A 15487-nucleotide genomic window follows, 5' to 3' on the forward strand; every position below is an offset into this window, starting at 1 on the left:
TTTAGCACCAGGCAAGGTAGAGAAGAAAAGCCCCCACCTATTAACAGAGTGATCTTGGACAAGACACTCATTGCCCTAGGCCTCAGTGACCTTATCTGGAATATGAAAGTCATAAAAATCCTACCTCATGAGGGTGGCTGTGAGGATCACATGAGGCAAATTATGTGGAAGGCCTTTGTGAACTGTGAACATTAGTAGTTAATGTGCATATTTGTTTATTGTTTCAGCGGCGGGTACAGGACGTCATCAGCCCCATTGTGTTTGAAGCGGCCTACAGCCTCGGTGAGCATGTGACTGGAGAGGAGGAGAGGGAACTTCCGGCGCTGACACCAGTTCTCCGCTGGAAGAAGGGACAAAAGATTGCCCAAAAAAATCAGGTCAGAATTTTAATGCTCATGCATGGGACCCAAGGTGGCAGGTGCACAGAGCAGAAATAATGGCCCAGGAGAGAGCGGTGGGCCGTGACTGCCTGGGAGACCCTAGCCTAGCCACCTCCCCTCTCTGGGCCTCTTTTTCCTGCTCTGCAAAATGATGAAATAGATTATCTTTGGGGTTGCTTCTGACTACTACGGGATTCAAACATGTTGAGACTATTATCGAGTGCTTAGAAAATTACAATCCCTTTGAGATCATGAACTGCCTACTTGGCCCCTGAACTTGGCCCCTGTTCCTAGAGTATTTCCAGAGCTTAGATTAGTGCCTAGTAGGTGCTCAATGAATGTTTTGTTAGTGGGGGAGCAAGTGAGGTGAAGACACAAGAACTGGAGCTTGCAGAATTGGTGGTTGAGTTAAAAATGCACAACCCAAGTGTCCCTGGAGCCCTGTGGAAAGTGCAGGGGGCAGCCCATCCTGTCCCTCGCTTATCAGATTCTGGGATGTGCTGCAGTGTGCAGGAGCTTTAGAGCAATGTTGGGTGCAGGCCATACGAGGTAAGAGTGAGCCTGTGAACTGATTCTGTGAAGCAGGGCTGGTCTGTCTGCCCTGAGCCATCTGTAGATACGTAGCGCTGAGCACTGTGCAGGAAATACGCAAGGAATTCACAATCCCAAGTCTCTTCTAAATCTTTCCTTGAAACCAAAGATCACCACAGATCTAGGACCCTGGGGAAGGTGAGGGAAAACTATTTTGGACTAAACAGGACCCCCGGGCAGGGTGGGGGCAAAGCTGTGGAACCAGCTGCCTGCACCCCTTCCACAGTTCTTCAGACTGCTCTGACCATAGGGGAAAACTAGCAGATGAGTGACTCATGCCTTACAGATCAGAATTATAGACTGAACCCCAGAGAAGTGTTTGGGGTTTGAGATGTCTATCCAGGTATTCAAATAAGTGGTGAGATTTTTACCAACATGTCCCTAAGATGCCTTGCCCTCATGTCTTCAGAGTCTGAGACAGGGATTTGGAAGCACAAGGTCTGACGAGGCTGTGCTCTTGGGGGAGGCCTGTGAAAGAAGGGCCAGGGGCTGGACAGAGATGTGGTCTCAGCTGAAGTCTAGCTGGCGGACTAGGGAGCATGAATTACACCAAAGTTGTCCTCTCCTTGAGGCAAGAAGCTGGCCTTTTGTACTCCACATGAGTCAGCCATTGGCTGGCTGGGGGGTGTGGAAGGGAGTGTAACCCTCTATGAAGGAGGATCCCTTCAGCTGAGGACAGTTCTCTGCAGAACACAGAAGTGAGCCTTCAGCTGCCTGGATGCACATCGGCTGGGGATGGGCCCACTACTCATACACACACAGCCTCTGGGCAATACTACCAAGAGGTTTTGATTTAAAACATGAACTTTCAAAACACACATGCCCCAGGAGGGTGGCCTGTAAGTCCTGCTGATCATCCATACTTGGAACAGGCTCTAGGAGAGAGAAGGAAGAGACGGGAGGACACAGGGTGTCTGAGTGGGTGGGGCAGAGTGGAGGGGCTGGCCTTAAGGCAGGGTATGAAGAAGGCAGGGGAAGAGAAGAGAATAAAAGATAAAGAGGCAGGGCAGGAAGCAGATGACTTCCGCCTTCCCTGAAAGGTAGAAATGATGTCCTCCCAGACAGTGACATGGGAGGAAGAGGTCAGGCTGGGGACTCAGTAAAGCATAGCATTGTGATAAGTCCCAGAACGTAGGTCCCCAGTCCTAGTGTTTCTCTGCCTTCTAAGGTGAAACCTTGCTGGCTTGATAAGCTTACCCATAGTTGTGTTTAGAAGTGGTCCAAACTTGGGGTACTGGGAATCATTTACGGATCCTCTGTGCTTGATATATCACTGAACTGACTCAGTGAGGTAGTTGCCTGCTCTGTCCAGCATCTTGCTAGCCCTGAGCACACTTTCCACAACAAAGCCAACTCTCATTCCTACAAATCCATCAGTGGCACAGAAGTGGACCTTTTTCAGTGAAGAGCATCTTAGAACCTTTACCGACATTTTAAAGATTCAAACCGCCCAATCAAAGCCAGAGATGCAGGGACAGATTGTATCAAAATGCTGTTCTTGGTCACGTCTGGGCCAAGATGGCTGACCAAGCACAAACGTTTATGTCTGCACTTCCTGAGACCCCACCGCAATGATTCTCAATGAGTAGATTGGAACAGGGAGGAGAACACTGTGGGGGAAGGGATGTCAGCTAATGAGAGAGTCCAGTAATTTTTCTGGAGTGAGTGAAAAGATGTAAGAGTGTTGGTGGTGAACTCAAACAGTACCATAGGGGGCTGGGTGCCGTCTACCCACAGAGCCAGAGAAGCTGCAGCCACAGCCAGGCCAGCAGTTACAGAGGGCACAGAGTGAGAAGTGGGGCTGAACATGGGCGGCGGTCGTGTTATGGTTGGTATGGAAGAGTTAGGAGTTGACATTCCACCCTCGTCCCCACCACTATACATGCTTCAGGCATCTTCTTCTCACAAGTTGAATAAACTGCTTGAGATAGTGTGGGTGGGCCGGCTCCCCAGGGGAAAGCCTTGCTTCTTCTGGCATTTGAATTCTCCAGTGTCAGAGCGAGCTTTCCCTCCCACCATCCACCCAAACACATCCACGGATTTTCTAATCATCCCTTTTGCTTTATTCTTAAATATGAACGGACAACCAGGGAAACCTGAGATTGGGGAAAATGTGTTGCATGAAAAGAAAGACTAAAATAAACCAACAGAACAACTGACTTAGAAGGAAAAATATTACTCAGAGGATGGAAGAGATTATAAAAATTTTAAAAACACCTTGAAGTCTATGCAGTAAACACAAGGAAATTTAAGAATATATCCCATCCACTGGAAAATGGATGTGATCCTGTTTCTTTTTAAAGGGAAGAATTGGAGAAAAGGAAAGCATTTTTGAAAATTAAAAATATGGTTGCAGAGTCATATATTTAGTGGAATGATTAGGAGATAGTGGTAAGAAATCTCCCAATAAGAAGGGCTAAAAGACAAATAAGAAAAGAAAGCTAAAGGATAAGCCCACAATGTTTTGTATCCAAGTATACTGTAAGGATACCAGGAAAAGTGAAAAGAGAAAATGAAAGAGAAGAAATTGTAAAGGAGATAATAAAATTTCCTGAGTTAAAGATGCTATTTTTTAAAATTTAAAGGGCCAATCAACTTACAAGCAAGATAAACCAAAATTATTCTATATAGTTCATTTTGAAGTGTTACTGCTCCAATGATGAAAGGAAACTTCTAAATGTTTCCAGGATATGATGTGCAGGACAGCGATAGTGGGAGATATGTGTCAGCTCACAGCAGAATGAGAGTCAGACTGGGTAGTCCAGTAGACTCTTAGTCAGCAAGATTAGAAGCTAGAATATGGTGAAATAGAGCTTCATCGTTCCAAGGACAGTGATTTTGAAACTGGAATTTTATTTTTAGCCTAACAGTCAAATACTTTCCAGACAAGTAAGGACCCCAAAAGTTTACCTTTCTAATAGCCCTTCCAGGGAAACTACCTGAGATGCACCTCAACAAAGCAAAGGTGACAACTAGAAAGAGTAAGATGTGGGATACAAGAAACTCTGGAACCAACTTCCAGAAGTCTAATGATGAGAAATCCCGGGATGATAACTGTGCAGCAAGTCTAGAAAAACTGTCAAACCCATTTAGAACCAGAGATCAATGAACTTCCACAAGAATGAAGCCAAGTGTTAGAATGACAAGAAAGTGGCCAATTCAGGTTAAATATATTTCTTCTATTAATAAGAAAAGATAAAGGCAATCAAAACTCCCAGAAAAAAATAGAAATATGGTCAGTATGTCATGGTTCAAATATGAAACAACTTAAAATGTGGTGGTCAAGTAACCTGTTGTAAGGTCACCAATAGAGCGAATGCTTGTTAAGGTGTGGTCCCTGAACCAGCAGCCTTAGCCTCTCTTGGGATCTTGTGAGAAATAAACATTCTTGAGCCCACCCCAGACCCACTGAATCAGAAACTTGTGGGGTGGGTCCCAGCAATCTGTGCTTTAACAAGCTGACCAAGTGATTCTGATGTAGCTAAAGTTTGAGAACCGCTACTGTAGAGGAGCTAAAAGCACTGGTTTGCCTGTCAACATTAGGAAGAAGGAAAGGAAGGGGTCTTTGTGGGAGATAAATCCTTGTCTGTCAAGGAAGGAATTCAGTAAGATAATGTCTACATCTGATAAATCAAGGAGTAGTAGTGTCGGTGTGTTTTCTGGAGACATGGAAATAATCATCAAAAGAAACAAATGGACACGGGTAACAGTGGTTGCCGTTGGAGAGCAGGGCTCGGTATGGGGAGGTGTGCAGCAGGGGGTTATTTTTTTAACCGTGTGATTCTTTGGTTGAAATTAAAATAAAAGAAAAATATTATTCTTAGATTGGGAAGATTGTTCAGGAGCCTGAGAAAAATTCTGGGAGAGCAATTCTTGCTTATTCTCCTTTTCCTGATTATGAAAAGAAAAAATAATTTACTGATCTTCCTCCATGTGTTTTCCAGATGTTCTCTCAGTTTGAGGGGACGAAGCATTCTGAGAGCTAGGCCCACTCTAGGAAGCAGAGCCGGTTTTTAACTTCGTATGTATGTACAGCCGTTCCACACCAAGCATCTCACCCCTTTCATAGGAAAGAATAAACTCACCAGACCTCTTTAGGTCATGTTGCCAGATAACGTCAGGGTTTAACTATTTTAAATGCCTTAATCCCTTCAACTGAAAAGCAGTGAGCCCATGTTGGTGCACAGGATTGTACAAAAGGTGGATTAAATCATGGTGCTCTTTTAGAGTTGGGGTCTGTCACCACTGATTGCCTAGTTAAAGTGGAATAGCTTCCCAGATGGTGTGTATAACATGAGACAGTGACTGGAGCATCTTAAATACGGACTCACTGATGAATCGAGGCATTTTTACATGAGCTGAGAGTGTGTGAGTCAGGCAGGAAGCCAAGCCTTCCCTCTGCTGTGTGAAAAGTCTTGGGAGAAGGTGGGTCTAGAGTGGGTGTAAAGCTACAGGACTACGCCACTTGTAGGGTTAGGCAATTCATAACTAAAGCCAAAACGTTTCATTATTTTAGTTATACTAAGTTTCCATTTGTATTGTTGGGGCTAGGGCTCAGACTCTTCAAACCTGTTTTACAGACTGGGTCACCAGATCCCTCACGTGCCAGGCTGGGTCACCAGACCCCTCACACGCAGGCCCACGCTAGGTAATTGAGAAAGATCCTGGGAGCCACTGGCAGATGACACAAGCTCAGTCCTCAGCAGCAGTGGCAACCTCTTGGGGCACCCGGAGGGGGGTGGTCACTGGCAGCAACAGCCTCCAGCAGTAGTAGTAGCCTCCTGTGGTCCCCCTGGGGGCATCCCAGGAGCAGGCACCATGGATCAGAGCCACTTGTCCTTTATACTTAAGACCATAACCCAGGACACCTGGGTGCTCACGTGCATCTACATCAGACAGTAGCCAAGGAACACCTGGGCAGACGTGCATATTTATATCAAATGCTCGGCAAGATTCTGAACATCTGCGGGGCCCTGACCATTTTCCTATATTTTCCCAACAGTGGGGCTTTGGTGCTAGGCTCTGAGTAAATGGTGGGGTTGCTGCCAGTGCTGGGAGCTCTGGGGGTTATGGAGTGCTAGCTAACCTGCAGGCCTCTGTAGGACATACAGCCTGATGACCACACATTTCACCTTAAAAATGTAAGGAAAGTGAAGACCTTTCTCTCTCTTGGGGCAGGGGGGTGAGGATATTTGATCCAAAAAAAAAAAAAAAAGTAACAAAAACAATTCAGTCAGTCGTGTGCCTACTCCATGTAAGACCTTGATGGAACAATAAATTGCTGCCTTCAGAGGATGTGCGGACAGTCCAGGAATAACTTACGGAGCAGAAAGTGAGGTTCAGTTCAGTGTGTATGAATTTCACTTCCAGCTGAGGGGAAGGAGCCATTCTGTAGGGAAAGGGAGAGTTGGCTAGAGCCGTGAGGGAGAAAAGAAGGATTTGAGTGCTCAGGGATGAGGTGGTTTGATGACTAACAGTGGAGGAGGGCCTGGGGGATGCTAGAATCTTCCATATGGCTGACTATCTAGTGGGGGGATGGAGGGCGGCCGTGAGGACTAGAGATTCAGTCATTCAGTCTAAGGCCACTTGTTCACTGGTCAAGGAGCTGGACCTGATTCTGTAGGGGATGGGAAACCATAACATTTTTTTGTGTTTGGGGAGATCAGAGATGTGCTTCAGGGCAACTGGTCTGCCTGAGTCTGGGGCAGCCAGTTAGGAGCTCCTCACAGTGGCCTGGGGGGAAGACTGGATTCTGCCAACAACCTGAGCAAAGCAGGAAGTAGATTCCCCCTCAGGCCACTAGATAGAAGCCCAGGCCAGCTGACATCTTGATTTTGTCTTATGGAACCTGGAGCAGAGAAACAAACTGAATCTGCCAAACTTCTGACTTACTGAACTGTGAGATAATGCACTTGTATTGTTTGAGCTGCTAACTTTCTGGTCATTTGTTATTGCAGCGACAGAAAACCAGTACAGCCCATACCTCCGAGAACTCGGGGCTGCTCTCTGCCCCTGGCTTCTCAGCTGGGACATGCTTCAGATCTCTGACTCCTCTTCCTCCCGGTAGAAGGCTCCCGGGTAGGAGCAATGGCACCGTCGAAGGGTTGGGTTGGTTCCTCAGATGGGCACCTCTCTGATCTCCGATTCTGCCTCATTTCTCCTGCCTCCAGCTGGAGAAAGTTTGCTGTTTTTAAAGTCTCATGTGATTAGATTGGGCCCACCTGGGTATTCCAGGCTGCTCTCCCTGTTTTAAGAGGGGAAGGAGTGCAGGCTTTGCAGTGAGAAGAGCAGGGTCCTAGCCCAGAGCAGAATGTGCTGGTCCAGTGGCACCAGGCATGCCACTCGCCCCCTTGGAGCCCCTGTTTCCTTGCCTGTCACTTGGGGGTGCCGTCGTCTGCTCTGCCTGCCTCTGGGTGGCTGTGGGATTGTGTGAAGTAATCTGTGAGAAGCACTGTGATGACGAGGTTCCACTAGATTCTGCTCTCCCCTCCCTGGGAAGCCCACTCCACAGCATTGTCATGAGGAGAGAACGAGGCAGCTCGTGGGGCTCTGGAGGAAGCAGATGCTCCAGTGATGCTGGTTCCTGTCCTCTGAGGGTGTGTCCAGTCTCAGCTGGTCCGTGCAGAGGCTCCTGGGTAGGAGGCAATGGCACCATTGAAGGGTTCTAGTTGGTTCCTCAGGTGGGCCTCTCAGGATCTTCAGGACTGTCTGGCCCTTGCTTGTCAGGCCCAGAGATACCCCTTTGTCCCAGAGGGGCAAGATACAGGGTTGACCCATATAATCAGAACTTGAGCCAGCTGTGCCACCACAAGCCCAATAGTAGGTGAATCCCTCCTCTTTGTTCCATCACTACTGCTACCTCCAACTAGGCAAAGCTCCTATCATTTGTCACCTAGACAAAGTTACTTCCCTGCATCCCCCCCCCCGCCCGTCAGTAGCTTCCCTCACCCTTATAAGGAAATCCTGACTCTTTCTAAGGCCCACATACCTTGCACGATGGGGCTCCAGCCTCTCCAGCATTGGCCAGTGCTGCACTTGACGTCGCAAGCTTACCAAGCCTTTTCCTGCCTCAGGCCTTTTGCACATGCCTATATCTCTTCTATATAGCTCTTTGCTTTTCTCATGGATGGTTCTTCATCTTTTAGGTCTCAGAGAACCATCCCCCAACTGCCCAGTATTCCCCAACTAGCTGCCTGTCTTATTCCCTCATCATACCTCTCGCAAGTTACTGTTTTGTCTAATTGCTTTTATGTCTTCCTCTCTATCATTCTCTTTACGCAAATGGACACCCAGTGAGGACAGAGGTCTATTTTATCTCATTTGGTATTGATCCTCAACACCTAGGTCCCTCTGTTTACCACACTCAGTGAGTATACCTGTTGAAAGAGCCCTTCTGAAAGAATACAAGGCTAGGTCATTCTGCAAAGGTTGGATGTCATATCAGAACTTCTTCACTGGCAGATTCAGCAAAGCTGGCTAATTAAAAGAAATGTGCTCTGCAGTCCCTCTGGGAATTCCTCATGGGCAGGCAGGAGAGCATGGTGTGTGCTTTGCAGTGACTTGCCTCCACCACAGTATGCTTGTGTACATGGGTCTACTTTTCCAAAAACAAGATGGAGGAAATACAGCTGGTGAAAGAAAAGGCGTTGGCATTGTTTAGAATGCTCCCTTTGTCATCTTTCAAGTGAAAAGTGAGCTATTTTACTCAAATATTAATTTTTAACAATGTTGCAGCCATAAACTTTGGGTCTCCATTTTGCTGGAAATTGTCATATCTGTTCCTCCCACCCCAGTCCCCCCAGTGCCTATGTGTGTGGGAATATAGTTCCATGCTTGTGAAAACCCACTGTTTGCACAGCCTGGACATTAGATAATACTTTCCTAGCTAAGGTGCCCAGCTGGCTTTAAATGCCATTATTTATAGCTCTGAGGTTTATTTTCATTATCATATACAGACATCTCTGCAGAAAGAACAGAAGGCTGAGGGGGTGGGAGGGTGAAAGACAGGAGGGAGAAGAGTAACTGCAGACATCAGAACCAGACAGGGTTCCACAACCAGCTGACCTGAGGGATTCCACATTGCATGCCTGAATTTAGGGGCGCGGTTTGGCCCAGCTGAGGGGGAGAAAGGGATGTTAGAGGAAAAGTTTCCCCACCTCCATCCTTGTTGCAACCAAATCAACCCTACTCTTCTGGGCATCAGCTTCTGGGCAAATACTCTTCAAAAAGGACATCATGGTGGAACACATATGGAAACCATCTAGTTTTAAGTATTTGTGACAAAAACAAGTTGTTCAACTTCCTCAGTGACCGGAGTAGAAGTCTGTCCACATCTGTATGTCTCAGGCTTCCTCTCCAAGGTTAACCCCAAGGGCAAAGGACAGGGGACTCCTACCTAACAAAGGCTGGGCTGTATCCTGAAGTGATCTGTTGAATTTGCAAAATTTCTTCTTTAGAGTTATGTTTTATATTTGCGATTTATGGAAAAATGTGTTCTAGTCTTCCAAAACTCTGTTCAGAAGAAAACAATGGTTTTCCCCCAAATCTCCAAGCCCATTGTTTTTTTTCTGTATCATCCTGTCTTGTTGAAAACCTTGCCCAAAAGCTTGTGGGAGCTGAGGATACGTAAATGAGTGAGGGAACAGGTCCAGTGGGCACTCTGGCTGGGGAAGAAACATGGGCCCCTCTTTCCTTATCTTCTAAGGTGATTAGGAAATCAAATGTCAGGCACTTGCTATTTGCTGTTATGCCTGGGCTTTGTTTAGGGGATGCTCCTGCAGTCAGGTGGGAGAAGTCTCGCGGGGTCCTCTCCAGTTTAGGGCCATCTTTCTCATTCCCAGTTGCCTGCCCACATCTGGCTTAGCAGCTTTTAGAAATGCAGCTAGCTAGCGTACCTTTTCCTTCTCTCTGATAGCAACAGGCCCTTTAAACTTGTTGGCTCTGTTTTCTTCCTCTTTTTATGGCTAATTAACAGCAACTTAAAACAAAAAAAAAGAAATATAGAATACAAAAGACTCCAGGTGAAAATCAAGGAGGAGAGTTTCCAACCCTGGGAGGCAGAAGGTCCCTAGAAAAGAATTTATGGCCAATACTAAAAGTTGGGTGGTTGTAGAGGGACGTAAAATATGGCCCATAAAAGGCCACTCTGTCCAAGATGGATCTAGGAAGGACACTGGGTGGGAGTCCTAGAGGGGCTAGGTCCTCACCAAGCATGTGGGTCACCTAAATGCTGCCTTTGGGCAGAGGGGACAATTCTACAAACCGCAGAGCCATGGATTAAGTTAAATGATGCCCAAGACAGAAGAACTTATCACTTTTAGTTTTGCCATAGGAACATGAAGCAAAATTGATGCCATGTTTGTGTTTAGAGGGAGACCAACAGGGCTGTTTTTCCTTCCATGAGTTCAGAGTCTGAAAGGACAAGTTTTACAGACCCTGAGATAGAAGGAGTTTCTCAGCTTTGATTTTACAAAGTGTTTGTCTCTCATTTATTCTTGAGGACATGATATTCTTTAGAAAGCAACAGTGTATGACCTGATTTTGGGTGGTGGGGGGGAGAGGGACAGTATGGGGCTCTGAACCCTTGATCTTGGTGTTATCACACTGCACTCTAACCAACTGATATATGAACCGACTTTAAATACCAAGCAACGAGCCTTTTCCTTTCTTCATTTGGGCACCAGGCTTAGTGGACCTGAAATACCTGGGACCACTCTATGCTATTATAATGTGCCACATGAAGGACAGTTTTGGATTCTGGAAAAAAAAGCCTGTTGAAACAATTGGGAGAGGGAAACCTCTTTCTGGCAGGTTATAGCATTTATACAAAAAGTTTTTGGATCCTATGGTAGGTGCTGTGGATTGGAGGATTGACTTACACGGCTGGGGCCTCTGGGAACTTATGCAGGACTATGGGAGGAACACCAGTTCGGGAATGTCACTTCTGTCATCCAGGCAGAATGTCGCGCCGTAGAGGCAGAGACCCTCTGTGAAGTTATATTGCTCATCAGAAAATATATTGCTCATTTTGGCTTTAAAATAGCCTTCTTGTTTGGTCCCCTTGGGGTAGGATTTGTAAAACATTTATTTCCCCTTAATCCAATTGTCTTACTTCTTAGGCCTCAGCATGGGACTTGGTTGCCACAGCAACCCTATAAACAGTGTCCATTTCATGTCAATAATTGCATTTTTTAAAAAAGCAAATATTACCAAGTCCAAGAAACTGACCCTCCTCTGAACATGACAGCTGGAATAAACTAAGAATCCTACTTCCTGTTAAATCAGAAGGGAAGGTTTTCTAGTGCAAATTTGGGTAACAGAAGTGGGCCCCCAAAAACCCGAGCACTTAGGTGTTTTCCTCTCTGAAAGGAGCAGCCACTGAGCTGTCAGCCTTCAGTCACATGTCCCCAAGGCTGTCCTGGTCGTGGTGGCCATGGCATTGTGAGAAAAGCACAGCTGTCCCAGCCTTTGTGCTCTGGCTCAGAGGGAAATGCAAGTTGCCGTGGTTTCATTGTATTTTTTCCCTGGCCCGAAATGAATGAAGAAGCCAATAGCCAAATATTCTAGAACAGGATTCAGCAAACTAGTACAGCCTTTGGGCCAAATCTGGCCACCACCTATTTTTGTCAATAAGGTTTTATTGGAACACATCTGCCATTGCTTTATATATTGTCTATGGCTGCTTTCACTCTATAACAGCAGAGCAGAGTTGAGTGGTTGTCACAGAGACTGTATAGCTTACAAGCCTGCAGTATTTACTATCTGACCCTTTTCAGAAAAAGTTTGCCAGCCTGTCTCTAAAAAGAGTAGAGTAAGGATTTAGTGAGAAGCTGGAGAAAGGATTTTCAAAAGAAAATTGTATTCTCCAGGGAAACCTGAGGTGAAGACCAGGTTGAGGAAGGAGCCAGCAGGGAAATCCAGTCGGCGAGGCTACTGGGTGTCCAGTCCTCAGATCTCTGAAGCCTGAGGCAAAAAACAGTTGTCCCCCAAGAGAAAGGTTTTAACCACCTTTAACCAGCAAGGAGTAAGAGTTGATGGCTTCTTAGATGTGTTTGCATTTACTGGAAAGGCTTCTTCCAGGAAAATAAATAGATGTGGCTTTTGCCAACCAGTAGTGGAGGCTGGAGGGAGGTGGGAGAGACTGCTTCTAAGCTAGGCTTGGATTTCTCTGATTCAGGCTGCCAAGCTAATGTTTGCCTGGAGGAATTATGATATGGGTAAAAGCAGGCGGAGTTTTTTAGAGGCCCAAGTTGGAGCTGTTGGGATTGTTCCCTGAGAGGAAAATCAGGAATTTGTCCCACTGGCTTCATGGAGAACCCAGACTCTTTGTACACTGTACAAAGGAGAAGTAGTTTTTACTTGCTCCTGGAAACTGTTTGTTGTCATCTAGTGTTCTGAGGCTTCAGTCTGCTCACCCTCCTGTTCCAGAGAGATGCTTTTCAGTTCCTTAGGAAACAAATTGGCCATTTGCCTGGAGAGACTAATCCAGGGCCAGAGTGCAGGAACTCTTGAGTTTCAACCTCAGCCTCTCCAGTGATTCCCTGGTGTCTTGCCTTTTTTTTTTTTTTTTAACTTATAAAACAACTGCATTCCCACCCAACAGAGGGTCTTGCCTAAGTTGCCAGGGCTTGGAATGTGCAGCCCACATTCATTTGTAGCATTGCTCAAGTTAGAGAAGGCTACTAGGTTGGTGGAGTAGTCTGATAATCTATTACTGCATAACAAATCACCCCAAAATTTAGTGACTCAAAATAACAACAGTCCTTCACATTTAGTGAATTTGATTTTGTTGGTTTTTAAAATTGTATATATTTAAGTTATATAACTTGATGTTTTGATATACATATACATAGTGAAATGATTACTATAGTCAAGCAAATTGACATGTCCATTTCCTCACATAGTTACCTCTTTTTTTTCTTTTGGTGAATAAGAGCACTTGAAATCTACTCTCTCGGCAAGTTTTCAGCATATAATACAATATTATTATATACTATAGTATTAGTATAGTATTGTCATTATGCTGTATATTAGAGCTCTGGAGTTATTCATCCTACATAACTGCAACTTTGCACCTTTGTACATCTCCTCGTTTCTTCCTGCCGTCTCTCCGCTCCCACTATAACCACCAGGCTTCTACTCTGTTCCTATGTATTTAATGTTTTTTGATTCCTCATATAAGTGAGAACATTTAGTATTTTCTTTCTGTGTCTAGCTTACTTTACTTAGCATTAAGTCCTCCAGTTTCATCTATGATGTTTAAAATGGCAGAATCTCTTTTTTTAAGGCTGAATAATATTTCATTGTATATATTTACCACAATTTCTTTATCCATTCACTCATTGACATTTAGGTTGTTTCCCTATCTTGACTGTTGTGAATAATGTTGCAATGAACATGGAAATACAGACATCTCTTTGAGGTACTGATTTCATTTCCTTTGGGTATATACCCAGAAGAGGGATTGCTGGATCATATAGTGGTTCTATTTTTAGTTTTTTTTTTGAGGAACCTCAATACTGTTTTCAGTACTGGCTGTACTAATTTGCATCCCCACTAACATACAAGGATTCTCTTTTCTCCACATCCTCGCCAACACTTGTTATCTCTTGCCTTTTGATAGTAACCATTCTAATTGGAGTAAGGTGATATCACTGCAGTTTTGATTTGCAGTTCCCTAATGATTAGTGAAATGGATTTTTCAGCAGAAACCTTGCAGATTAGAAGGGAGTGGGATGATATATTTAAAGTGCTGAAAGGAGGGCTGGCCCGGTGGCGCACTGCTACAGTGCGCTGCTTGGGAAGCGCGGTGGCGCTCCCGCCGAGGGTTCGGATCCCACATACAGACCGGCCGCTCACTGGCTGAGCGAGGGGCGGGAGCAACACCGAGGGTTGCGATCCCGTGGCCGGTCCCGGTCTGGTACGGGCACGACACTGAGGGTTGCGATCCGTTGCCGGTCACGAAAAAAAGACAAAAAGGAAAAAAAAAAAAAAAAGTGCTGAAAGGGAGTTCGAGTTGAAATGAAAGGATGCTAAGTAGCAGGAAGAGAGCATATTAAAGTAGGAAACTGGCTGATAAAGGTAAATATATAGACAAAAATAAAAGTGTATTTCTATAAAGGTGGTGGATAAATCTCTTTATGATAAAAGTTAAAAGACAAAAGTATTAAAATAATTATAGCTAATTTATGTTAATGGATACAAAATGTAAATACATGTAAATTGGGACATCAATAGCATATAATGTGGGGGTAGGAGAGGTAAGACTGGAGAGTTCTTTTATGCAAGTAAAGTTGAGTTATGATTAGCTTATGACTGTTATAACTATCAGATATTTTATGTAATTCCCATGGTAGCCACAGGAAAATACATATAGAAGTTACACAAAAGAAAAAGAGATAGGAATCCAAACTTACTGAGAAAACAAACAAACCGCAAAACACAAAAGAACACAGCAAGGGAGAAAAAGAGGGACAAAAGACTGCAAGACAAATAGAAAGCAGTTAACAAAATGGCAATAGTAAATCCTTTCCTATTAATACCTACTTTAAATGTAAATGCACTAAACTCCTCACCCAATAAAAAGGTAAAAAGTGGCTGAATGGGTTAAAAATGTACAAGATCAAACTGTATGCTGTCTATAGGAAGTTCACTTCAGATCCAAGGACACACAGAGGGATGGAAAAAGATATTTCGTGCACATCCCAGTCAAAAGGAAGCAGGGTAATACATCAGACAAAGTAGACTTGAAGTCAAAAACTGTAGAGACAAAGAAAGTCATTACATAATGATAAAAAGGTAAATTCGACAGGAACATATAACAATTATAAATATATATGCACTCAACATCAGAACACCTAAGTATATAAAACAAATATTGACAGATATAAAAGAAGAAATTGACAGCAATACAATAATAGTAGGATATTTCAGTATCCCACTTTCAGTAGATAGAACATCTAGACAGAAAATCAATAAACAGCTTACTTGAACAATCCTGTAGACGAAATGGACCTAACACATATACAGAACTTTCCATTAGCAGAAGAATGCACATTTTTTTCAAATGCACATAGAACATTCTCCAAGAGAGGTCACATTAGGTCACAAAACAAATCTTAACAAATTTAAGATCAAAGTCATACCATGTATTTTTTTCCAACCACAATGGAATGAAACTAGAAATCAATAACAGCAAGAAAATGGGAAAACTGTTTGTGAATTTGTTTGTGAACGTGCAGTTTGGCAGGGCTTGGTTAAGGTAGCTCGTCTGGTTCCATGTACGGTCTGTCAGCTGGGGTGGCTCAATGGGTTTGGAGGACCCTACTGAGGGTTCCACCTCCAAGATGGCTGACTGACATGTCCTGCAAGTTGATGTGGCTGTCAGGTTCTTTCCACATGAACCTCTCCTTAGAAAGCTTGTGTTTCTTCACCACAGAGTAGCTAAGCTTCAAGAATGTCCCAGGACAACTATGAGGAAGTTCTATTGCTTTTTATGAGCTAGCCTCAGGAGTCAC

General features: G+C 44.6%; 1 protein-coding gene across 1 annotated transcript in view; it reads left to right on the forward strand.

Annotated features, from left to right (window-relative positions):
• Positions 1-227: 227 nt before the first annotated feature.
• Positions 228-15487, forward strand: part of ITGA9 (integrin, alpha 9) — a gene marked incomplete at its 5' end in the record, with an annotated part of 177511 nt that continues 162251 nt past the window's right edge. Inside the window, one exon of the mRNA XM_008586608.1 lies at positions 228-377. Within this exon, the coding sequence (XP_008584830.1) occupies positions 228-377 (150 nt within the window). The remainder of the gene's footprint in view (positions 378-15487) is intronic.

The sequence above is a fragment of the Galeopterus variegatus genome, unplaced genomic scaffold, assembly GCF_000696425.1.
Source record: "Galeopterus variegatus unplaced genomic scaffold, G_variegatus-3.0.2 Scaffold110, whole genome shotgun sequence".
Lineage (NCBI taxonomy): Eukaryota > Metazoa > Chordata > Mammalia > Dermoptera > Cynocephalidae > Galeopterus > Galeopterus variegatus.